General features: G+C 43.7%; 1 protein-coding gene across 1 annotated transcript in view; it reads right to left on the minus strand.

The window, feature by feature from the left end:
• The window catches only part of SOBP (sine oculis binding protein homolog), a 112533-nt gene that overhangs the window by 43028 nt on the left and 44139 nt on the right, over nucleotides 1-25366 (minus strand). Inside the window, exon 5 of the mRNA XM_058801985.1 lies at nucleotides 6087-6182. Within this exon, the coding sequence (XP_058657968.1) occupies nucleotides 6087-6182 (96 nt within the window). The remainder of the gene's footprint in view (nucleotides 1-6086; nucleotides 6183-25366) is intronic.

The following is a 25366-nucleotide window of genomic DNA, read 5'->3' on the forward strand; positions in this document are numbered from 1 at the left end:
TTGCAGCACAGAAAACCTCCCAGGTCTGGTCCATGCTGCCATAATGTGAGGAATGGATTCTCTTCCATTGTGGGATAGAAAAACCTATCATTACAAAGCAGGGCCAAGAAGGACACAGCCTGGGTGCCGGGCAAGACAGTGGCTGCATTTGTTCTTACCCAGTAAATAGATGTGTGCAGACAGGCCCAGGGACTATAATTTCCTGGGGACAGTGTGTGGCAGGGTGGCTGGCAGGCTGCAGCTCTGTGTTTGATCCCGTGTTATCCCAGCGGGATGCTGATCCCGGCACAGATGCCAAGGCACCCAGTGCTCCTTGGTGCCTATCTGTGCCAGCAGGCAGGGAGGGTCAGCTGGAGCTGGGTGTCAGGGCTCTCTCTCCCCAGGGCTGCAAACAGGACCACGGTCTGAATGCTGCCTTTTTTCAGTGCATTTACACAGCACTCAACAGGAACATGCAAGTGCCACTTAGCCCTTCATTCAGCCTGGTGGCAATCAAGGACAAAAAACCATTCAGAATAATTTTTCCTGGTTTGTTGCCCTTACTTGAAGAGAAACAGAGTGCAAGGTTTTCAGTGGGGTTTTGGGGAGTTTAGTTTCAAAATACTCTGCCATTGCTCATGGACAATTTAGTTTTTGAAAATGAAACACTACAGGCGATTAATCCACCATATGACCTAAGCGTCACTGTTATTTCAGTCACAAGAAAGGTTGGATTTCATGTGGCCAAGATTACTGAGGTTTTAAGAGCATCAGTATCAATTCACTGCTACAATTGCTTTTCCCCATATTTTTTTTCCAGGGCCATAACCACCACTCTGACAGCTCTCTGTGCCTGATCCAAGGACCCTGAAACCCACAGTGGGCTTTCCAATGATGGTTGTTGGGGGTTTTGCACAGTCATCTGCTTGAAACACTGCGTGTGCCACAGTGCAACTGATGCAGGACTACCAGTTGCCCTCAGACAAACTGAGGCAAGAAACTGATGAAATCCATCAGAAAACCACCAAAAAACTGCACCAGCAGTGAGACAAGCATCTGTTGATGCTGAAACAGCATTTAAACATGGCTGTGGAGGTTTTAAACTCTCATCAGACTCAGTAGCTCTACGATCTGGAACTCCATAAGGTGTCACAGGTCTCTTCCCCCTCTCCTCTCCTCTCCTGCCCCTCCAAGGTAGCAGAATTGCCTCCTGACCACAGGATTGTACCTGACAGGCTAGCTGTGGCCCTGCACCCCTCAGAGCTGCTGGGCAGCGCTTCTGCTCCAGCTTTCAGGCCAAAAGCTATGCATATTCCCATCCTTGGCCAGAATGAAGGAAGTGCTCTCCCTTTCTCTCTGCTGATTTGCACCCAAGAGGGAAGATCCAGAATAAGCACAGGAGGAAGTGCACTTCTTCCCCTCTCTCCACTCTGCTATGAATAAGAAGAGAGAGAGACAAAAAGGAGAGACAAAAAGGGTGGAAAGGTAAGGGACAGAATGAGCAAAGCTATTTCTCCCTAATTCAGTCCTTTTTTGAAGGCACTGTGATTTTAAATGGCCTGAGAGGTATTTTCTTCTGCTGCTGAGGCACTAATAGGGAGTGGTTTTGCTTGATACTGGGGCACAGTAAGCAGGTCAGGCACCTTAAAAAAATGAATTTAAGCCTCACTTTCTGAAACCAAAACTCTCATGACCTTCAAAGGATACCAATATGCATATTTACATTTAACTCATCTACAACACTAAAACCTATCAGCCTCATCTGATCACAAATACTCTCAGTACTTTCAAATATCAGTCTAGTAGGTGCAAAATCTTTCCCACATGTCAGTGCCATAATTCTGAAGTTAACCTGCCTGCATCCCCACTGCCCTGTCTGGGTGCCCCACACGTGCCCCTTGTCCTGATTCTGCCTCTAGTGCTGGAACAGCAGAGCACAGTGACACGACTTCAGGCAAAGCATCAGATGCAGCTCTGGCTCACCACAGCTTTGCCGGAGCCTCCCCAAAGGCCTTTTGCTCTAAGAGAACAATTTGCATTTCATGTTTCCATTGTAGATGTGTTTTCAGAGTTTTCTCTGCCTCTTTTTGTCAATGATTAAAGATAACTAGCCGTAGGTGAGTTTGCATTAAATCCAATAGCAAGCATGTTTTATTTTGAGTCTTTTACATAATAGCTTCCAAGCACTAGGACTTATAATTCATCTCATACTGCATTCACAAATTTATCCTCCCGGAGCAGAACTACTAGGAACAGGACTTTTTTATTTCAAAGATGAAAAGATGAGGATTTTTCTGCACAAAAAGCATGGATTCAACTAGGTATAGGACTGGAAATGAATTTTTTTCCAGGATATTTATGTTTTGTTTGGTTATTTGTTTGCTTTACATATAATCCCACAGCAGTGGGTGGTACTCACATCATCTCCATAAACAAATTATCTGGAAAGCAACCTGATGTTTCATTTCCTTAACCCATCAAACCCTCCTTGCCTCATAGAGCAGCATGCCAATCTGAAAACTTGACTCAATATTTGAGTAAATGGGGGGAGGAAAGACGAACTTCTGGTTTTTCTTTCCCACTTTTGTTAAAAGGCAACCAAGCATGACTCTCCCTACCCTGACTAACCTGGGTAGGTGCCAGATGGATTTTTCCTTTCTCTAGGCAATGGCTCAGGAATTTCATCCGGCTAGAGCTGGGGCTGCAAGCTCCTTGCTGGCCTTTTCACTCCAGCCTCCCCTTTCTTGGCAGTTAATCCCATCTTTCTCCCCACATCCACTGTTAGCTGGACTGTACTGTTTCTTGACAATCAGCTTACAGCAGGGACTAAATTCTGCCTTTTCCTTCTGGAAACAAAGAGATGTGCCTGAAAGAAAAGCTTCCAGCCACTCATGGAATAAGAAATTGAAATCCTGAGGCAGTGCCTATGGGAGAAGAATGGATGGCTGGCCAAGACAGCATGCTGACCTGGCTCTTTAAAAATAGATTTCTTTTATGTAGTTCCCGATATTTAGCATGGATAGCTAAACTTTAGACAACATGATTCTCAAAAATACTGTGAAGTCCACAAGGAGAATCTGATCTGCTCATTGATTAGAGCATCTTAACCATTTTGGGTTTTGTGCCCTACAACAAATCCCAGGACACAACATATATGGATTTAGCTTGGGAAATGAATTCCCTGTTCTAATCCCATAACTGCAAAATGGCTTCCTATACTAACCAGAATATTTAATTGTCACTGCTTTTCTTAATGAGCAGAACTACTGAACACACTTCAGGGTTTCCTCTGCCTAAATTATACCTTTCTTCCTTCTATTTCTTATCAAACTTGCTCACATTCAAAAAAGACAAAAACCAAACAGAAAAGCTGAGTTCTATCTCATCAAATTATCTGCTCTTGTGGTGTGTAAGCACTAAAGAAAGCATACAATTTGTAATCCTCCATGTTAAATTTTTAATACTCTATGTTACCATGCTTTAAAATCTCTCCAAGTACTGAAGAGTTAAAGCTTGCTGTGTGTGCCTGTGGCCTGGGATGTTAAGATTCAGCCAGTGTAGCCTGGCTCCTGAGGGAGAGCCCTGGCATGCAGACCCAGCAGCGGCAACCCAGCCCTGGATCCCGGCTGGCAGCACTCTCCCAGCATGAGCATTTCCCAAACTGAGGAGCCTGCCTTTGCCGAAACTAACCTCACTGGAAAATGGCAGCTGAACCCTAAAGCAAAAAATGCATTTTTGAGCTCAAGCCTCCAATTTTACCTGACAGACTATTACTCTATTTACTCTGAACTGCCCTCAGAAAGCTCCAAGGATTTCCTCATTCTCAAAAGCATAAACAAGTTTCAGTTTCTCTTTGATTTATAAAATCTCGTCTGTTCCCTCAGCCAGCATCTGACTCGTGCTGTTAGATTCTGGGTAAGTTTTCACCATTGGGAAAATATTTTTTTAGAGGATCAGCTGTCCCCACTCCTTTCTTTTATGTTTGTTTTGGTTTTTTTCTCCTCTCTCAAGGATACTGAGTAGCCTTTAAGAGAAAGAAGGTTTCTTGATGGCCAGTTCTGGTGAAATTAGCTTTCGAATTTTGAGCACATTTTAATATAGCATTGTTTCCATAAAGTAAAATGTAGAAGGAATAACACTACCTCTCAGTGAAACACATAGAACCTTCAACAAATAACACTAGCTCCCCCACCACCCACACCTAGGCTCAACATCATATTTTCACTGAAAGTTCCTAAAATACATCTTTAAAGATAGCAGAGGTACATATTCATTATTTGCCTATAAGCAACTGGGCATTAAAAGAATGCTTGATTTTAATAGCACAAAGTGGGTTAATTGGTTCATTGATGGCTTGCACTAAATATAAAGCAGATTTTCAATGGAAATATTACATGACATATCCATGTTGTCTCTATTACTAAGTTTCTCCAGCACCAAGAAGCCCTACTGACTTTGGGAGCATCTTGGTGTGCTGTGATGGTTCGTCAGGCCTGATTAGCAGCACAGTAATTAAGCATGGCCTTGATGAAAAAGCTTCATTTATTTGGCACAGGAATTATGAGTACACCAGGGAACCACCCTTTGTGTTTGTCTAGTCCCCTCTCCTTAGGATGTAACACTGCTAACCCAGAAACCACCAGGAACTTTGCAAAGGGTTTAAGAGGACCCAAGACCAGATCTCCTGGGTCACCTTGCTTTTGGCTGGGGAGAATTATACTGGTAACAAACTGAACCTTCCAAGTGACACTCATGGGTTTAAAAAGCATTGTCTTTACCTAACCAAGGGCTGGCTCAGCGCAGGGGACACTTGTGGGGCAGGAGGGCGCAGGCTCAGTAGTGCAGGAGTGGCCAAGATGCTCTGTGCTCTGGGCAGTGTGGGGAGCAGGGACTGGCCACCAGCCCTGAGCTGCTGCTTCCTGCTGTGGGCTTCTCTGGCCAGCTGACTGGACCTGGAGGCCAGCTTCAGTGCTGGGTTATCAGCTCATCAGCTCGACTTTCACTGCCTGTTGCACCTGGGGCACCCAGAGCAGCGCTTGGCCTGGCATCCTGCGGGAGCAGGCACGGGCAATAATGCAGATAAAACGCAGCTTGCTCCTGCACTGCCACCCGCCTCTTCTCTGGTTACAACCAGAAAAAAAGAAATGTTGTTTCAAAGTAAAACCCCGTGTACTGGCTCTCCATAAACACTTCCATTTAGCCAAATGATACATTTTACTTAAGTACAGATGAGAAGAAAGGGGAATGCAAGGGAGAGATCTATGCATGTATCTAAACCTGCCTTTTCGAAAGCCATGCATGAATCTCTTTTAAATGTATGACAATTCATCCTCTGTTTACTTTAGGCAAACAGAAAAACTCATGGTGGAGCACTAATTTTCGCAAGCTAATCAAGAACATTAGGTCCCAACAGATTCATTTAATAGAAATATAATAGGCATTCCTGCTTGCTTTTAATCTTGTCTAGCTGCAAACGCTAAAATGAACAGTGAATTAACCCTGCCTTGGAACAGAGATTCTTTCACAGCAGATATCATCTCTCTTATGGCTTGTAAACACTCCAGGCTCCCTGTAAGTGCTTTCCTGGCTTTCGCTCTTTCCCCACAGCAGAGGAGAGGAATGGAGAGGAGAGGAGTGGAGAGGAGAGGATGCTCTGGGTTGCATGCAGCTATGAAGGGGAGGAACAGGCGAGCTCTGAAGGGAGGACTGCCTGTTAGCAGAACAAAATGCAGTACCACCACCCGAAAACAAGGCAGAGCTAAAAGGTGCATGGGAGAGTGAGTTTTGGGGTGCCTTGGGGGAAGGGGTGGGGGGCTTTCCGTGCATCACCAGCCACTCCCTGCATGGCTCCCCTTGATTTACCAGTGCAAGACAAGGTAGTAAGACAAGGCCATTCACGTGCTGACATCAAATATATGATATTTTCCAAGCAATTTAAGATCTTAAACTGTTCACGGATAGCAGAACTAGCATTAGAACGCTAAAACAGTAAAAAAAAAACCTATCATATTTCATAATGTATGTCATAATGAACAAAAGCCTTTAAAAAACGGTTTTCACTGTGCTAAAGTAACAATCTAGACTTGTTGTAAGTATGTTATTCTTACAAGTAGTTCGCAGTTATTCTTGAAGGCAAGTCTTGGAGTTTCCTTAGCATAGTGCTGCTGGGGAAAATTTTCAGCATGTCCATCTTCATCTCTAGCCTGAAGGGAAATATAATGGCCTATTTAGGGACTTACAAATAATGGAAGGAAAAAAATAGCTAAAAGCATAACAGCTCAGATCATTAAAACAGACGGGAATCCCAAAATACAACATTATTAAAAAGTTTCTTTAAATAGTACACCTTTTAGATATGAGAACTTGGGATGCTGTTTTCTTACATAGCTTAGATTGAACATGCAAATTCATTGTGGAGTAATAATTAGAACAACAAAAGACAAAACCAAAATGAAATATTTGAGCTGGAAACTGAGTAACTCAGGGTTTCAATTTACTCCATGGCATTTTTCAGGATTACATTACATATGTACTCGTTTAAACTTACTTTTTGACATGCTTAAGCAATCCCTAGATGATGTACTTGTATTTTCAGTTTAACAGTAAGGCCAAAAAAGAAATTAAAAAAATAAAAGCTTTCATACTCATAATTTACATGTAATACTATTACAAATAAATGGATTCCCCCTCCATGTTTAAGTGAAGCTTTGAAAGGAGCAATCATTGAGTGAGAACAATGATCCTTCAGTCAAATGCGGTCAAAATATTTAATGACAAAGATGCATTAAAAGTTACTGGTTATTTGTAACTACACTGTTAATTAAGAAAGCTGAAGTCTAAATGGAGACATTACCAGAGCCCATTACCAATCCTGCTTGCATATAGTATTTTTCCCTTCTCATCTTGAGTGTTTTCTGCTTTTTGAGTTAAAGCAAAAGGGAGAAGCAGGTGAAAGGAGGAGTGTCAGCAATACGCTCATTACACTGTTCATTTGAGTGACACTTGCACTCCGTTCCGCTCCATCTCATCTGATTCCTGACTGTTCACTCTCTCCCTCTCACAGCCTCCCAAAATTCACAGCTGAGCTGTCTCCCTCACATATGGCTTGCATACAATTATGCACATTCCATTTTACACTGCATTAAAATGATGAGCTCCTGGCTCCCTGCCAACCTATTTAAATCAGCCCCTGCCCAAAGAAGCCGGGGAGAGGAGGAGGGCAGAGGCAAGGTGACCGCATCGGGGACGAGGGGTGCAGGCAGGGGCAGCGGGGCCGGGAGTCGCAGCTCTGCGCCCATCCCTGCTGCTGCCCCGTGTGTGCTCCCGGGACAGGGGTGCCCAGGGATGCCCAGGTGCAATCCGGGCACACCTCAGTGCCTGTGGCAGGGAGAGCTGGCACCTCGCTCACCCCCCGCACGCCGAGAGCTGCCTGTCACCGCGTGTCACGCGCCCGGCGCGCCGGCTTTTTGGCGTTGGCATTTATGAAAGATATTTACACCTTGCAGGCTCTGCGACTTGTTTGTCTTCAAACAGGCTTCTGCCTCTCCCCAAGGAGATGGGCTGGGGAAGGGGAGATGTGGCCTAACAGCACTGGCGATAAGGAAAACATGCAGGGTCTGCACCTCAGTGAAAGCCCCTTGACTCCAGCAGGCTTTGACTCGGGCCTCTGCTTGTCAGCCACGGGGTGTGAGCACAGTTTGCCCAACAGAAAATGCCTTTTTTAATGGTGAAAAATTTGTCCAAAGGTATATTTTGGGAAGTACCTAAAATTGATGATGATTACAAGCACAAGGGAAGTAGGAAAAAGGTTCATTCTGTATGATTCCTAACAGTTTATGGGTATTTTCTTTCAAAGCCCTCAATAGTTGTGGGGTAAAAAATGTTTAAAATTTTCCTTTAAAACCACAAGAAAGAGGATTCCTGAACATCTGAAGTCACTTTTATACTGACAAAGATTTAAATGTATTCTTCCAATTATTAGTTTGAAACTAAAAGCTCTCTTTCACAATAAATCTACCTCCATGCTGCTTGGAATATAAAGTTCAAATCTAACCAGGTTTTCTAAAAAAAACACACCTCAAAATTCTATAAATTTTGAAAATAAATTTTGTCCTTTCCTCTTTGAAGAAATATGGGCAACTCACTGAAGTTCTTCCAGGTCATCTAGAAGACAGCTGGGGGATGAACGCCTTAAAAATGCCTTGCACAAATAGAAAGAGACCTGTCAGCCTGGGAAAACAGATGCCAATGGGATGCTCAGTGAGGGACAGCTAGGGAGATACTGGTGGGGCAGAGGTGTTGTGTGGGGCTCTGAACGCTGTTGGTGCCCCCAGACCCCTGAAATTTTATCTTGGCACCACGCACTGCATTGTGCATGTGATGGCTGGCACATTGTAACCTGCCAGTGACCCTCTGGAGTGTTGCCTTGGTGCACACACACACCTTGTAAAATGAAATGGATATCAGGGTGTTTGGAGTGCATCTGTCAAAATACAGAGACAAACCCCACTGAACTTGACCTGCTTACCAAAACTGCCAGTTACACAAAGGTTATTCACCCCTGCTGACAGAAACATGCTCCTGCTCCTACTGATCTAAATCTTGCTGTACTTAATTTTGGATGTCACTAAAATTTCCTAGTCTCAAAACCTGTTTAGCTACATACTGCCAAAATTTGCTCAGGCAGCAGAAATACACCCAATTTAGCTAGCTGGTTTCCATTGTAAAAAACACCTGTTCTGAGCAGTCAGGACTAATTCTCCAGTATCTTTCCATTAATTCATTACTACCATCTTCCAGTCGTAAATAATTTGCAGAAGGAAATACTCTTACAATGTTCATTACTGTTCTAAGCATATTAAAAAAGTGGCTCAGAATTTATCTTGCAATGGTCATATTGTGATGCATCTGTGCCTACACTGACCCACTCTCAATCACTGCTGCACACCTCGTGACTGCCTCGGTTCCCCAGCATCTCACTCACAGCAAGCTGGCATCTACAGCTTTGCCATCAGGCCTGGCTGCCGTGGGATGCTATTGTTCAAAAGGAAACAAGTGCAAAAAAAACTGAGCCAAATCTGTGATCACTCTGATTTTTTTAAAAAAAGCTTTAATACTGCTAAAATCATTACAGGAACGCACTCATCAAAAAATGTATGCACTAACTGCTAGATGTGATTGAATGCATACATGTAATATATGGAACAACTCCTCTCACAGCACATTTTGTTCCAGGACAAGAAAAGGCATCAGCTCATGTTCTGAGGCCTGGAACCATGGTTAGCACTGCTAGTTTTATCAGTGCAAAACTGCTGCAACTTCACAGTGGCAGTGCCTCTCCTGGGATTTACTGATTCTCCTAATTCAATACCCTCTACTGGCGGACAGCCGCCTTCCCGTCAGCTGCATGGGATCCGAGAGGGAAACCGGCCCATTGCCAGCCTCTGGGACACCAGGCTGGACACTTGGCAAGACCAGTGGCACACACACACACACACACACACACACACACACACACACACACACACACACACACACTGCTACTGCCAGAGCAGAGCACACTGCCCAAGGAGCGGGGCTGGCAAAGATGATTGAGTGAGGAAACTGCAGCTGACTTGGTGGAGGTGGTTGGGCTGTAAGGTCAGCCTGATGATGGGTTGTGTGGGAAATCATGGCCTTTAATTGCAGGTTAGATATCAGAAGCCCTTCTTAATGACAGGTACAGCAAAGCACTGGAGCAGATTGCCTAAGGAGACTGTCAAAGCCCCATCACTGGAGTTTTTTAAGAGCAGATTAGGCAACATCTGCCAGGAATGACATGCATGGAGTAGCTCCTGATGTGGGGAAGCTGGACAGGTGAGAGGATCTCCTTTCCTAGGTCCCTTTTTCCTCTGCTATCTACCACTGAGCTTTGAAAGAAAATGGCAGGAGGCTAAGGAAAAAAAAAAATTAAAAAACCAAACCAGAAAACAGGATCTGAAAGGATCTCTCTGAAAATAGCACAGCATTTGATGTTCAGAGATATGTGTACTCATTAATAAGTGTATGATGACAACTATCTTTGGCTACAGAAACTGTGCTATTTGTTCGTAAGCCAGCCAGCCTATATTTGTGAAAGATGCCAATAGTTTGGAAACAGACTATATATTCAGTCAAGATTCCTTTTTTTAACACAACGGAGGAAGAACAATCTACAGCAGAATTTCCTCCTCTCCAATGAGCGTGGATATTTGCTTCTCCTTATTCTCAGAGAAAAATTGTCTTGATCCAGACAGAGGATTCCTGAGCTTCAGTGCAAGCCTTTTTATGCAGCTTTAGCCTTGGGAAAGGAAATCTGTGCTTACATTTTAATATTAAGGGCAGGATCTTACGATAGTATAAGTCACAAGGCAGGTTGAGCCAAATAATTTATTAAGATGGAACTTGTTAATGCAAATCTTCCACTAAAATGGGACAATGCATTTGCAACAAAATCCTACTGCTTAGTCCACAAAACTCTAATGCCACTTAACCGAAACCACCTAACATTAAGAGCAACAGTCACTTGAGTAAGGCAGAGTGACAGAATATTAGTCTGCTTACTTGGGATAAAATTGCCACCTGATTTCCATAAATGTCCTTTAAAAGAGATGAAACAGGGAATGCTACCCCCAGATACGTTCAAGGCAGCAGGCATTAGCTGAATGTCTCTGCTAGGACAGAGAATAAGCTGCAAGGAGCTGAATGGCGTTGCTATAGAAGTGCAGATAATTGCGTCGGGGCTCCTGTCCCGTGGCGATGAACAGAGGAAATTCACATCACCCTTAATGCCATTGTCTCCAGAGGCTGGCTGCAGATGGGAACTGAAAGCTCTGTTTCCGTTTCCACCACAAAGGTTATCTCTCCTTTCACTGAAACTCGAAGGAAATCCTCGGGGAGACCCTAATCCTTGAAATTCTAGTTCCTGTGCATTTCTGTTGTCCCAGTTAATCAATTATCATGCTCTTTACATTCACTGTACCAGCAATAGTAAAAATAGTACTAAACTTCCACCTGCTGGGTATATTTTTCCCAGAAATATGAATGTGCTTGCTGTGGGCTGGGTGGTTGGGGAGCCCAACACCAGGGTCCTGTGCTGGGAATGGAACATGCCCAGGGAAGATGATCCAGAGAGGATGTTCCCTGGTTCAACAACCACACAGTTACAGGAATGAGCAAGCCCTCAGCTCAGAGAAAGTCCTCCCTAAGGAAAAGCTCCCACTAATGTTTGATGAGAGGTTTGCTCTTCACAAGGATTTCAAGATTTTCCTGAATCACAGAGTGATGGAATAAGCGGTATTTACTTGCTTGTTGCCTCTCTCAGCTGCACTCTATTTACTAATCTCTACAGTTGTAATATTTTGCCACTCCAAACCTTTAAAATCTTCTTAAGATTTTTTGAAAAAGTCACAGGTATTTTGAAAACATATCAAAACAAGATTTCATAAAATCTTCCAAGACTCAGATCAGTGAAAAGAAAGGACCTAAAGTCATGCTGATTGTTTATCAAGTTGTTATCATTTACATCCCACAAAAATTGAGCTTATCTCTTTAGCCTGACCTCTGGTGACCATACGGGTTAGAGATGACCACCCTACCCAACATTTTCCAGCCTGGAGTCTCTTTACCAGCAGTGACTTCCTGCACACTTGGTGGTGGTCTATGGAGAGCTTGCAGGTCACGTGCTCCCCTTGTTTCCAGCTGCTAAAATGCATTTAAAGACAGCTAAAAATACATTAAATACTTTCCTAATGTTATTTTTCCATGTAAGCAACTGCTGTAGTCACCACAGGAATGTTATTTGATCGCCAAGAGGAGGGGAAGTGGTCTGCGAGACAATCTGTCTACTGGAGGTGATCTACAAAGTTAAAAAGAAATTGGGAATATGCCCTCTTGTAACTTCTTTACTAAGCATGCAAAAGAAAACTGGAAGGGCTTTTGCTGACTTGCTGCCTCCTCTCCTCTCCCCAGACAGGCCACACAAGCACATGTACCAACACACACGTGCACATCCCCACCCATTACTCCAGTTAGGAATCCAGCCCTTGTTTATGCTGGAAGAAGGCACCAGTGGAGAGAAAGCAGCAGAACAACATCACCGTGACAAGCCAGACCTTGGCACTGCCCATGCAGCTCTGCCCAGCCCCTGAGGAGAGGGCATACTGCAGGAGACAGCTTCTGCTGCCATTTTGTTGCCTGGGGTCTCTCCATAGACTTCCTTGAAATCTCTCCCTGGCACTCAGCTGCTCCTGGCTCCCATACATTACCACACAGAACTGTGGAGTCCCTTTCCCAGAGGGAAGTTATATGGTCCCCAAGAAGGAGCAAAGATGTCCCTGCAAAGTCCCTAAGCAGAGCCTGAGGTTCAATCCTCTGCAGGTATCCTCAGCAAGACAAGGCTCCCTGTTGCTGTCACAGCTCTTGCTCACAGCTGCTCTTGCCTTACTGGGACATGTTCAGGGCAGACAGTGATGAATCTAGACCCAAACTCCAACCTTTGTTCAAATTTTAGTTGCCATTTCAAAAGCAAATACAAAACCTGAATGCAAAACCACTAATGGCTGACTAGATTAGAAAAACATTTCAAGTCCTCGTGTTTAGGAGAAAGTTTGGTATGGAAGCAACTTCAGGAGGCCAGTGTGATTAAGCCCTGAGAAAATATCTAATTCTGAATATCCTGCAAACTTCTCCACTGTGCTGACAGACGAAATACTCCCTGACTTCAAAAACAAATAGTCACCAGGTCAAACCTGCTATTCTAACCAAACCCAGCCCACACCACTTCATCATCCTTTTCTGAACACATGTAAAATCTCCTGACAAACAGGCAGTTTTGCTGAGAAAAGCCAATTCAGAAAAAATGCATTACAACAAAGAAGGAGAAGGTGCCAAACTGTGGAATGATAGGGCAGTGTTTCTGAAATTATCCTTGTCAAAGCAACTGAGGACTGTCACGTTCACTTTCTTGCATAACTGAAGCACACTAAAAAATCCAAACAAATGTGCCTGCAAATCTGAAAAACAGTTATTTAAGGATCTTTTTTTTTTTTTTTTTTTTTTTAAATGCTTGCCTTCCACAGGCTATGACTCTGAATGGTCCAGCATTATGTATTAAATTTTTCACTCAGGATTTCATGGTATAAAATTCTCCACAGTTTATGTTTAAAATGCAAGCTGCAAACTCTATTATAATGTAAGGAATATTATAAGTGGATCAAAAGGAAATACTAGTAACAGTACTACTATAGTACCTGCTAAAGTAATAACTTTCATCCTACTGCACTTAAACATTACACCAAAAAATGCATTCAGCTTTCTGGATTCTATAAAACTTTTCCTCCCCTTCCCCCAGTTTTGTTTCATATACTTTGTAGAAGAACCCTGATCTCCTGCTGGACTTTTCATCCTTCCAGGCAGAACTAGGGTATTTCTTTTTATACCGTTTGCAATGCTGTACATTTATGGTCCTTTCTACAAGGGTCATAATACACCTAGAAAAAACTGGTGATCACTTTCAGTCTCCCAGTACATCCAGAAAGAGCAACTGAATTAAAACCATCCGTGTCAACTGCCCTGGATTGCTTTTCTAATTTTTGTAGGAAGAGGAGTAGAAGGTTTGAGATGTTAAGTGACTCAAGCAAGATAAGGACACATGCAAGATAAGGTGGTACAGCCTCAATCCAGTTGCTCAAGCAGGGAACTGCCTAAAGCTCTCAAGTGCAAACTCTGCATTAAGCCTCATATTCCTTTCCTACTGCATTCCAGACTTATGGCCTCTTCCTTTCTCTATCAGCCAATACCCAGGCAGCACTCCTGCCTTCCACAGGACTGCACTACCCTTTCTCTGACACTTCATGGCACGGTGATATGTGAGAAGTGTTCAGGTGGCTTCCTCAAAAGCTAATTTTTCAAACTGCACAAACCTTTAACCACATCATAAATTTTTTATAACCACTTACAAATTGTCAAAGAATAAATATAATAACAAACACATAACGTTGAAATAATTTGAAATAAACTTTGTTTATTGCCCCCTTGAACGTTTTTTCAACAAGTCACTGCTGTGTGGGATCTTCACAAACGTGAGCCTATCCTGCTAATCTCCCTCCTGATTCACAACAGGCCTGATCCAGAGACACTAATGGACCATGCCTGACAGTTATTGCAACATATCCAATACCCAGCCTAAAATATGGCCAGGAAAGAAATGAAAATATATGACAGACTTGCCAGTAGCTCCCATTTGTGTAACAGGGAGCTCACACCAGCATAGGCAATAAGCTTTCCCTCTCTCTTCACATTCCCTGATTATTACCATTTATGAGATAAAATCAATTTCCAAAGTGTTCTGTGTGTTTCACTGTCAGATAGCTCAAGTGTCCCTTGTCACTGCTGCCATTTCTACATGGGTTCCCCTGTCCAGGTGACAGATTTGGGCACAGGGCAAGCACACATTTCCAATGAGCCTGCCAGAGAAGTAGGGAGACAGAACACAAGACCAAGGAGGAAAAAATAAAAGAAAAAAAACCCCAAAACAAACACCAGAAAAAAAGCCCTGTCAGATGTTAGTAAGGGTTACCTAAGGCTCACAGACCAAGCAGATAGCTGCCCCTAGTGAATTTGTTTTCATGCATTTGCGTATTTCAAGCTTTTGCATTGTAAATACCAGAGCAACAATGCGGATTTTCTCTGATTGCAGTGTCACATATATGATTAATCATCTTGACTCAGAGCATATTTTTTTAAAGCAATTGCAGGCTGGTTTAATGAACTCCTCTCCCACTGGCTTTTATAGACTAGTCATGATCAACATACCATTAAGATAAACCTCGTGCCCCATCCCTCCCCCCTCTGACAGCTTGCCTTATTTGCCTCACAACAGTCAATATCCAATTAAGAGGCAAGGGATTTGATCGATACAGAAGGCAACAATAAGACTTAAACAGCTGGTAAATTCTACATGTACTCTTTTTCTTCAATTCCCATCTTTGTGGTGTACACATGGTTCCAAGCTTTGAATAAATGCAGAGAAGGAAAAACAATGGCCAGGTGTGGCTGGTAAAGCTTTCCCTCAAATGGGCAGTGTCTGCAAGCTACTGCACAGCCATAAATGCTTGTCTGGGGCCACTGCAAGACAGGCAGGATCCTATTCTCTGTATTTTCTGTGGCCTTTTAAAGGGTGAAGGTAGAAATCTCTTCCTGGTCTGATTACAAGCCACATGTCACTTGGGTCATTCACACGTGAAAATGGAGGGGCTGTAATATTATTAAAGCAATCATTCATGAGCTGGGCCAAGGGATGACTGGTCTGGAGAGAGGGGCAAAACCCAACAGGAACAGAATATAGGCAAGGGAACAGGCAAGTAGAGGGTGAAAAGAAACGGGAAGCTTTGATACAAAAGACATATTCTACAACCTTAATATCATCTCCCAGTCTTTCTGCCAATGATGAATGGCTGCAATAAAAGGTGGGATAGTGGCACATACAACCAGGAAAAAAGCAAAACCTGCCTTGTGGTGAGGGCCATTCATTTTAATTCCCAGCAGCCCAGGTAGAGGTCAGGGACTGAGGTCACAATATTGCCACTGCCTTTGGGTCTAACACCAGGCACAGCACTTCTTCCTCATCTCCTGCCACCTTTTTTCAAGGCTTTTATTCAAAGTTTTACTTTCAAAGACGTTTCACAGAGTACTGAGCTGATATAGTCCAAATGAGGTACCCCTCCTTTTCCAGGATTCCCACTCCATTTTAAATAAGAAGAAGTCATGACCATGTGGGATGCCACGCTCCCACTGACAAATGGGACCTAACCCAAACACCTCTGAGCTTGCTCCCAACACTGGCAGAAAGTTATTCCTAAATCACAGTGGCATGCCTGTGTCCTCTACTGCCCACTGCAACCCTCTGTCATTTGGAGGGATTCCAACAACATATATCATGTCTAAAACCAGGAAACTGTCTCTTCAAACTCACAAGAAAGCTCAGAGCACACAGATCTTTTTAGGCAACGGGAGGCAACCGACTATAATTTATTTTCCCAACTTGACTTGGGATTTGAAAAGTCCCATTCTGAGCTCTCCCTTCTGTCACAATAAGATGAAATGTGCTGAAAAACACCTCCATCCTCCCAGCTCCCTTCACTACCATTTTCCACAGGGAATGGTTGCAAGTAGATCTTTGGCCAGGTTTTTGAATCAAAACGAATCCACTTCTATCTGTTCCCAGCAGTTTACTTCAGGCCCCAAGTTTTATCAGACTACACCTTTTTTTCAACTCTGTGGATTGCTATTACAAAAAAAAAAAAAAATACTACTTTGACTCTTGAAGATAGACTTAAAAATGGGTACGCTTCTACTTGAAAAAGGAATAGAAAGAAACATATTTTTCTGTCTTCTGCATTCACTCGAATGGCTCTGCCCCTGCTCACCTGGCCCCTTACCAGACAGCAAAAGTCTGCCTGTTTTGCCATGTAATCCTGTAATCCTGATTTTGATGGTTGGACTTGATGATCAGTTTTGACAGTTGGACTTGATGGCATTAAAGGTCTTTTCCAACCTTAATGATTCGATGATTCTCTTTTCAACTTCTCACTCAGTTCCTGTCTTGAAAAGCATCCCTTAGGGCTTCACCAGACTCTGCAAACTCCCAGTTAGCACTGATGTCTCGTCAGGCATATGTACAAGTATTTACATGCCACCCCTACCATTTCATGGTGGCACTGTCAGCTTTTCAAAACTTCCATGTGTTTATTCCAGGCTCTTATGTGACTGACCCTTAGATAGCTCCTACTTGCCAGTAGATATTGCAAATACAAGCCAAATACTTGCTTGCAGCCCTGACCTCCTTTAATGTTTCCTCACTATTCTGTGGACTATTCAGTGTCACCTCTAATGTGACACCCATTGTGTTGCTGGGCCTGCTGAAATCCAGCTGCTGGCCTATGCCATAGGTCTGCTGCCACACATGTGTCTCATTTTCCTCAAAAACAGAGGTACTGCTTCAACAGGGAAAAAAAAAGATGCAGATAGGCACTCCTCTGCAAAGCTGGTATCACAGCTGAAGAACTGGGAACTGTCAAAATCACACCCTTGCACTGTGAGTGCCCCTGGGGCCTCCATTCAAGGGCTGGAATTTAGGCAGCCTGGTAGGCTTTGCAATATTTGGAGAGTAAAGCACTCCTGATGTTTCTGCACCCCCGGGCTGTGAACTGAATGCTTGCCTCTTCTGTCTCCAGCACAGGGAGTTATCCATCTCAGTTTAGGGCTCAGCTGAAAGGATGTTTCTGTCTAAAAAGAGTTTGGAGAAACCTGCAGAACTATGGCCTTTGGTCTATCATCCACTGTCACAGCTCTACAAGCTCCCCACTGTTTGGCTGAGATGTGGAGTCTGTCTTAGTCCCAGTGTATATTGCAGTAGGAGACAGCAAGGCTTGGAGGAAACTGGTACTCTAATTATGACCTCTACATGGAAGTACAAATGCATCAAGCAAACAACCAGCTCTAAATGAACACTTTAAGCACACTTACTCTACTAAATATTGCTGCTATCTGAAAAACTTTACATAATTTTCTATTCTCTAATTTATTCCATCAAAATTCAAGGCCCAATTCTCTTGCCTGCATCCAGACGACTTTGCATTTGTTTTGTAAAGCACAGGAATGGGCTTCACCTCTGTTGTTCTTAGTACACTTTTTCCCTCTGTGCCTACAGATACTCTAAAGTGAAGAAAGCACCTACTTGCTCTTCACACAATCATGAGTGAAGTTAAGCTTAGGAAAAGGCCAGAGCTAGCAAGATAACCACTGGGGTAGTGACAGATGTTCAGCCTAACATAAGATTGAGGCCAGTAGACAGGAAAATCTGTCTGTGTTTCCCAGTACTAACTAGCAGGAGGAGGACCGTGGTGGTAGCCATCATCTTTTCGTTAGCAACAGCCTGGTCAGAGAGAAAAGAAGCCGAGGAATCGTCTTTTCATATTCAGAGTGTGAGTTCCAGGAACAGAATTACCATCTAAATTACTTACATCTAACTATGTAATTAATGTTTGTGTCAGTTTATTACAGGCATCTTCACCATCGATGCTGTGAAATGCAACTTAGTGACTTTTTTTGTGGGGAAGGAGCTGGAACAACCATTTGTCTCCCATTGTTTATATATTAACTGTTAAATTGTTACTAATATTATTAATCTCATTATCCTAATTACATGTGTTCTGTCTTTTTAGAGTAGCATTCCTTTCAGAATTAGAGTGTTTTGCACATCTCCATTGTTCCCTTCTCTCAGTTTAGAAACTTGATGAGGAATCACTGGCATGGAAGAAAGGTGAAATGAGAGTATTGAGCACAAGAAGCCGCACCATCGGCTGCTGAGCAGGAAGGGGAAATCTGTGAGTGCTCTTTAACAACCTGCATACACTGGCAGAACATTTCACACGGCAGGAGGTGAGGCTTGGAAAAATTGGTGCACCACAAACCTTTGAAAGCAGCCTGGGTCTCTTTCTGGAAGTCTGGGTCATGTGCCTGGCACTGCCTCATATGGTGTCTCTCTTCCGCCATTTGTTTATTTGCTTCTGGCAGTTTTGGCAGTGAGGTATCGGAGTGAAATGCACACCACTCCATACATATGGTGGGAAGAATCTAGTGCATCAGTTGAATGCATACTGTACTGTATACACATTCTGTTTTATCTCTGAGCACAGCTGTGCTGTAAAAGCTTACAAAATGTGAAGCCTTCTGTGCAGCAAAAACATCGACAGGAGAAGCTGGCCTATAACTTATTAGGTTGTGACACAAGCCAAAAAAAGACGGAGTTACAGCTGACAACTCCTGGCATCGTGATGAAAAGCACAGTGGCTCAAGTTAGAGAGGGAGTGTCAGCCCTAACTTCATGTTTTGGACTTTCCCTGCCATGGGTCACAAATAGCATCGCTGGTTTGCTCTAGGACAGTGACTCCCAATCCCAGTGACTGAAGCAAACAGGCAAATCATCCCCCTAGTGCCCCACTATGCTTGCAGGCAGCCTGCACTAGGAAGGGATTCAAGGAGGGGGTGGGCAGGAGTCAAAAAGCTATTGTGCCTCTCTTCCTCACCCAGCACAGCAGCTTTCAAGCTGGGATCAGTCCTGCATTCTCTACTCCCCCTGCAAATTGGGCTGAAGGTAGTGGAAACACCTGGTAGGAAACTCAGGTGCTGGTTGAAGCAGATGTCTGGTTAGGCTTTTTTTCAGCACAACCTTGAAACAGGGACTCTCTATCTAAATCTGAAAAAGAATGGCCACTCTGGGTCAAATCTAAACTGCCTGAGCTCAGGCTCGTCCCCAGCAGCAGCCAGTATCACCCTCCTGAGGCGAATCTGAGGACCAATGGGCTACCACTCCTTGCAGAAGTACAGACCTGCCCTGAGGGCAGTGGGAATGGGTGTGTAAAAGGTTTGATAAGTGTTTGGCCTCTGTGTCCATGGATGTTTTACATGTATCTCTGTGAAGTGCTGAGTTAGGTGAGATGGTAGTACATCTCCTTCCCTACCTACTGACAGACTCCATATGTGCATGTAGGCAGAGGAAGTGTGGTGAGTAAGCAAAACAGAAAAGGAAAATGCAGGTGAGACGGCACTTCTAGGACACAGAGGAACTGCCCTGATAAGAAAGCTATAACTCGAGACATCACACTTGCTTCCTGATCCCATAGGAATGAATTCCTTATGCTGCTGAGTGCTGGACTTCTCAGGGCTGACCTGTGCTGCTTCCCACAGATGCTGTGAGAGCTCCACAGCTAGAGAGGAAAATCCCTCCTGTTCAGCCCCTCCACTGCCTGGGGTGATACTGACTCTCAAGGTGGGCTTCCTGGAGGATGTGGAGAGCACCTCATGGTGGGAGAGCATTCCACAGGCACTCACCAGGGGACTCACACCCTTTTCTGCTCCTCTCAGAAACTTCTTTTTCTCAGGCAGGACCCCACCCAGTCCCAAGGGAAAAGGGAAGCTTGACCCTCCTGTCAGTGGGAGCTGAGGGAGGAGCCATCCCACAAGGGAGCTTTCATCCAGCTGCTACCACATCCCTCAGCGGAGAGGAGATTTCCTTCCTCTAGCACAGGCATGGTGGCACCTCATGACTCAGCTACCCCTGGGGGCTGCCCAAATGTCACTGGAGGAGTCCTGCAGCCAGATGCTGACCCTGCAGGGGATGAAGCACAACCCCCAGCCAGGTTTAGCCAGTCTGCCTCCTCCCGTGGGAGCACAGCTCCATGGCTTTTACACTGCACTGTGCCCTCTGCCTTCTTCCCCAGCCCTGTCAGTGACACCCTGACTACTCCACAGTGAAGGGGGACACGACTGTCACACACAGACAAGAAGGAGCAATTTAAGGCCCTTAATTAAGGCCCTTAATACAGCAAACACCCCTCCTCCTATCAAATATATGAAAATAAAAGAGAAGCAAAGGAAGGGAAAAATAACAAGCTCTTGCCTCAAGCTCTAATTGCTGCTGATGTTAGTTCGTTTTCAACAATTTGCTTTAATTGCATGTCCACACTGGGTAAACTTTCTTTTTCAAAAGTTATTTTAAATGCATGGCAGACTGCTCCTTAAAACCTGGCCATGGTTAGCACCAGAGGAAATAGTATCAGTGAAAGGCAATCAGAGTTTTGGAACAGTTCTTAAATAAGATATTCAATAACAAGGACTTACCCACTTAAAATAAAAAGAGAGACAATGGATGGGACAGTAGTCTATGTTGTATGCTGTATTTTTATGATACCAAAAAGTATTGGTATATTTTTGCTCCCATATTTTTGTTACCCAAGCAAAAGTAGCAAAAGTAGCTATCCATTAACTATCCACCGTCTCTCACAATGTAAAAAGCTAGAGGTTCAATGAATGTGCAAAATTTTTTTTTTTTTAAATAACTCTTTGCAGAACAAGTCACCAAGCTGGGTGATGTGCAGGTCAAAACCATGCACTATTCCAGGAGGAGTGTAATGCCTCTTGGAAGGGCATATTCATCAGCTATTAACAACAGCAGCACAAGCACTCCCACATGAGAGCAGCTCCAGCAGCCATGGCCTCGATGCCAGCTGCCATGAGTCTGGCCTGCAGGGTGACCTCAGCTGCAGCTTTCAGACACACAGGCCTCCCTGCAAGTCAAACTCCAGGAACTGATTTTGGAAATGGGAACTCTGGATCTGTTTTCAAACCTTGAAAGTAACCCATGGAAATGAGTTGGGGCTATCATTTCTACCTCCAGAAAAGGGTCATTAAATTGCTTCTGAGACGGGTAAGAGACTTCAGAGATGGGAGCTACATTTGACTTTTACAGCAAATACAGCCACACTTTGGCTGAGAGGGGAAAGGGTAAAACACAGGTGTGTATCTCCTGAGAGTACTGGACACAGATTAGCTTTCCTTCTTATACATGTTCTAGGAAAGGTCTGTCATTGAAGGGCTTTTGAAAGCCAGGAGGTCACAGCTTTTCTGGCCTTCCAGCTGTCTGTTCATACCACAAAAAAAAAAAATTCTAGGAATCTATGCCTGTTGTGAGAAAGTTCAGCACTCCTGAAATTCAACAACTTTGAATGTCGTGATTTGAGCCAAAAAGAGACAACTAGATTTGAAACACACAAATATCCACAGGAAAACATGCACATGTAATGAGTAGAATACAAATAAATTTCACTCTGACTCCTAGTTTTCTTCAGTTTTACCTGCATTTCTGAGTTCAATTACATGGTCATCCAGGAAACAACTTAGATTGCACTTCTAGAGATATGTGAAGCAACCAGAAATGTCATCACTCTTGTGATGGCTTTCAGCAGGGGTTTAAATCTTTCTCTCTCAATCTAAGGAACGCGGTGCTGCGCAGAGGAATTCAAACAATTACAAATGAGCATCCTAGAAAACGGCACTTCTGGAATGAGAGCTTGCTAGAATATTGTCAGCTACTAAGAGACATTCCCTAAAGCATTTGAACAGGAAGGGAAAGGGCAGCTGGAGATACTAGGAAATGAATTTCTCTAGACCCTGAGCAGGACCTTTAAAACATGCTTCATTAAAAATGTATTAAAAAAAAATACTAGCCTTGGACACATTTTTTATAAACTTTAATACTACAGTTTTACTAGTTGTAAAGGACCTTCAAAATTACCTTCAATAATATAATAATATACCCAAAACCAGTCTCTTGCTACTGTCAGTCGCTTGCCTGGTAACAGGTGGAATGTGGCAACATTTATGTCTTTCTGGGACATGGAAAGTAGAATGTAGTAATGGAAAAGAAGAGAAACTCTTGGCTGTGCCAAGATATGCCATTTCTTTTTACTTGGTTCTGAGGAAAAGATACAACAGCCGCACTGTGTGCATAAATGCATGTATGAACATGAATCTCTAGGTTTAGTTCCATCACTCACAGGAAGTAATTAGAAACTTTAAAGTTAATTAACATCCTAAACATCCTAAAACTACAACTGTTGTGAAGCAGCTACAACACTTGCTTCACGAAAGGGTGGAGCTGCCACACGTGGCTGTGGCTGGTCAAATGCTGCGAGAGCTCAGAGAAGCCTATTTCCTTTTCCTATCATTTTTCATCCCTCTTGGTCACCAGATGCTTGTTGCTGCAGACAGATGACTGCAGGAAGCAGAAGTTCTACAGAAAAGGAGTTTCTAAACTACTTTTGTTGAATCAACTACATCAGATGAACTTGCGCTTTTTTTTTCCCCCACATCCTTGCTCATCCCCATATACACCAGGAAAACCTGTGTCATTCTGGATTGACTTAAATGCAAAACAGACTAATAGGAGACCCATATCTAGGCTGTGGCAGGAAACAGACCTGGAATACTCACAAAAAAATCGACAGGCTTGATGGCTGAATGGATTTAAGCAACAGCTGAAATTTGATGAGTCTAAAATCACAAGTAAGCTGATCAGGAGAATAAATCTTTCATGGATTACATTCAATTAAGTGCTCCCACATCATTGAGAGGCAGCTAGACATCCATGCACAATATATGCTAAAAGTAACTGGGTTCCAGATTCTCCCACTGAGGCTGAAAGCACAGAAATCTGGGATTTGTCTTCCAGGCTGGGCATGGGGCAGTGCAATTAATGTGAAAAAGTGACCAACACTTGTGTAAACTCTAAACATCCCTCCAAGGGTATCCCCTCTCCATATGCGAAGAGGGATTGTCTTTAAACTGAAAGAGGGTAGGTTTTTACTGGATATTAGGCAGAAAAATTTTATTATGAGAGTGATGAGGCATTGGCACAGGTTTCACAGAGAAGCTACAGATGCCCCTTCTCTGTCTGTGAGTGTTCAAGGCCAGGTTGAAGTTGGACCCTGAGCAACCTGGTCTAGTGGGAGGTGTCCCTGCCTATGGCAAGGGAGCTGGAACTGGATGTTCTTGAAATTTCTTTCCAAAACAAACCATACTACAATTCTCTGATAACAGAGCACCCAGCTCCTTTATGTTTGCTACATGTAACATGCAGGAGATGGGCTGATTTCTAAAAGCCGCCACTCAATAAGAAAGGCAGCAAATGTTTATGCCAGCTACTTTTAGCTATGGAGCAGAAAGTGGCAGAGCCAAGCCCATCACGCACTCAAAGGCTTTCATTCCAAGGCTCCCAGGGCACAGAAGCTGTGGGGTTCTCAGCAAATCTGAAATAGCTTTCATGGTTGGAGATCAAGTCTCTGCAGTAAAACGTCATCAAACAGTAAAGAGAGAGAGGCAAAGAACTGAACTGAAGCAAAACAAACCAACAAGTCACCAGAAAGACAGCATGTCTCCTGGGAAAAGTGTCTAATTGTGACTGATTTTACAATGCTAATATTTCTCATTCATTCCTTTCATTTATTTCTCATTTTTCTTTAGAGGAAAGTTTTAAGAGGAACTGAAATTTCTTGCTGAAATTTCCCATACTGTATGTCACAACAGTAATTAAGACATGACAGAAGGAAATTTTGGTGTGATTCTGGATTTATACAACAGTGTTGGAGTCAAGAGCCCATGCAATTCCCTCTAACAAAGTCACTTTAGCTTGGATTTTCAGAAGACCGGGTATAAGTTAAGCAAACAAGGTCCATTTTTTTCCCCAGGGAAATCGGTTGCTTAATTTTGTCCTGCGCTTTCAGAAATTTCAAGCTTGGCAAGAGGAGCAAAGGAAACACTTTCCCTCATTCCAGAGCTGGGATGATGACAGGTTACAAATGCCCATCTGCATCAGAGCTGCCCAGATGTGGTGTTCCTGTAGGGTGGCTCCCTTCGTGGGTGCTCCATGGAGGAAGGGGCTCATGTGGTGCAGGACCATCCACCTGGCTTTCAAGTGCCTTTGTGGGTGTCTTTCCTCTCCTGATGAGAGCATGCACCTCTCTGACTGCTACAGCTCTTCTTCATCAGAAAGCAAAACAAAGTGGCAGAAGCCCACCTCTGCTTGATATGCAGCTGTCTGCTGGTGGGAGAGGCTCCTCCCTGCGAAACTGTCCAAGCTGCAAATTCACTGCAGATCTTCAGCTGTCAGCTGGCCAGCTCACAATTACCTTAAACACTTTGACCCCTACTGTGTCCTGAGGATCCATCAGACAGTGACTGCTGTCTCAGACCAGTTCCAAAAGACTCCCCCTTTGACAGTTACTACATCAGATACGCTAGGCTTTGTTTTCCATTATAACAGTGGCTTTCTGAGGCCAGACAGGGTTGTGCTTTGCTGTCTGTCCTATAAAATCAACCTGTGACTCAAAAATTAAGCTGTGTCCTTTCAAAGATTTTCACTCCTGGTAATAAAACATCTGCGTGTCAGGCTTTCTTGACCATTACCCTGATGATTCTTACTGAGGTAGGAAGGCATCTGGTCATTCTCCAGGCACACTGACAGGGACAAGATCCATCTGGGTCAACACAGGAAGCACATAGAGCATGCAGAATTCCTTTGTTAAACAAGAAGGTGCTGTTTTTCTAAATAACCACTTTCTTAACTACAATCTCATTTTAAGCGGAGGTCACTAGCCTCTATTCTTCAAGGAATAAGAGCAGTGTGACAAAATCAGCACCAGGAAGGACAGAGGATTAGAAACTGGGGTCAGGGAACAAGGATTTAGGAAGTTGAGAAGGTGTCCCTAATCTCAGAGTATGCTCAGTTTCCCCAAACAAAAATCTACTATTTGGGTGTTGAAATCTGAGACTCACAATAAGAACACGAGCTCCGTCAAACCAGCCGGGTTTTCTGCAACTCTGACAAGGAATTTGGTGCAACAGCTCGTGAAAACAGGTGGTAAGTGTCCAGTTCAGACTGGGAAGTAGTGTACTACTGTAAAATTCCCATCTTCCCACCCCTTGATTTAAGAATTTCCATGTCAAAAAAAAATTGGTCAGTTCAGCAAAG

The sequence above is a fragment of the Ammospiza caudacuta genome, chromosome 3 (assembly GCF_027887145.1).
Source record: "Ammospiza caudacuta isolate bAmmCau1 chromosome 3, bAmmCau1.pri, whole genome shotgun sequence".
NCBI lineage: Eukaryota > Metazoa > Chordata > Aves > Passeriformes > Passerellidae > Ammospiza > Ammospiza caudacuta.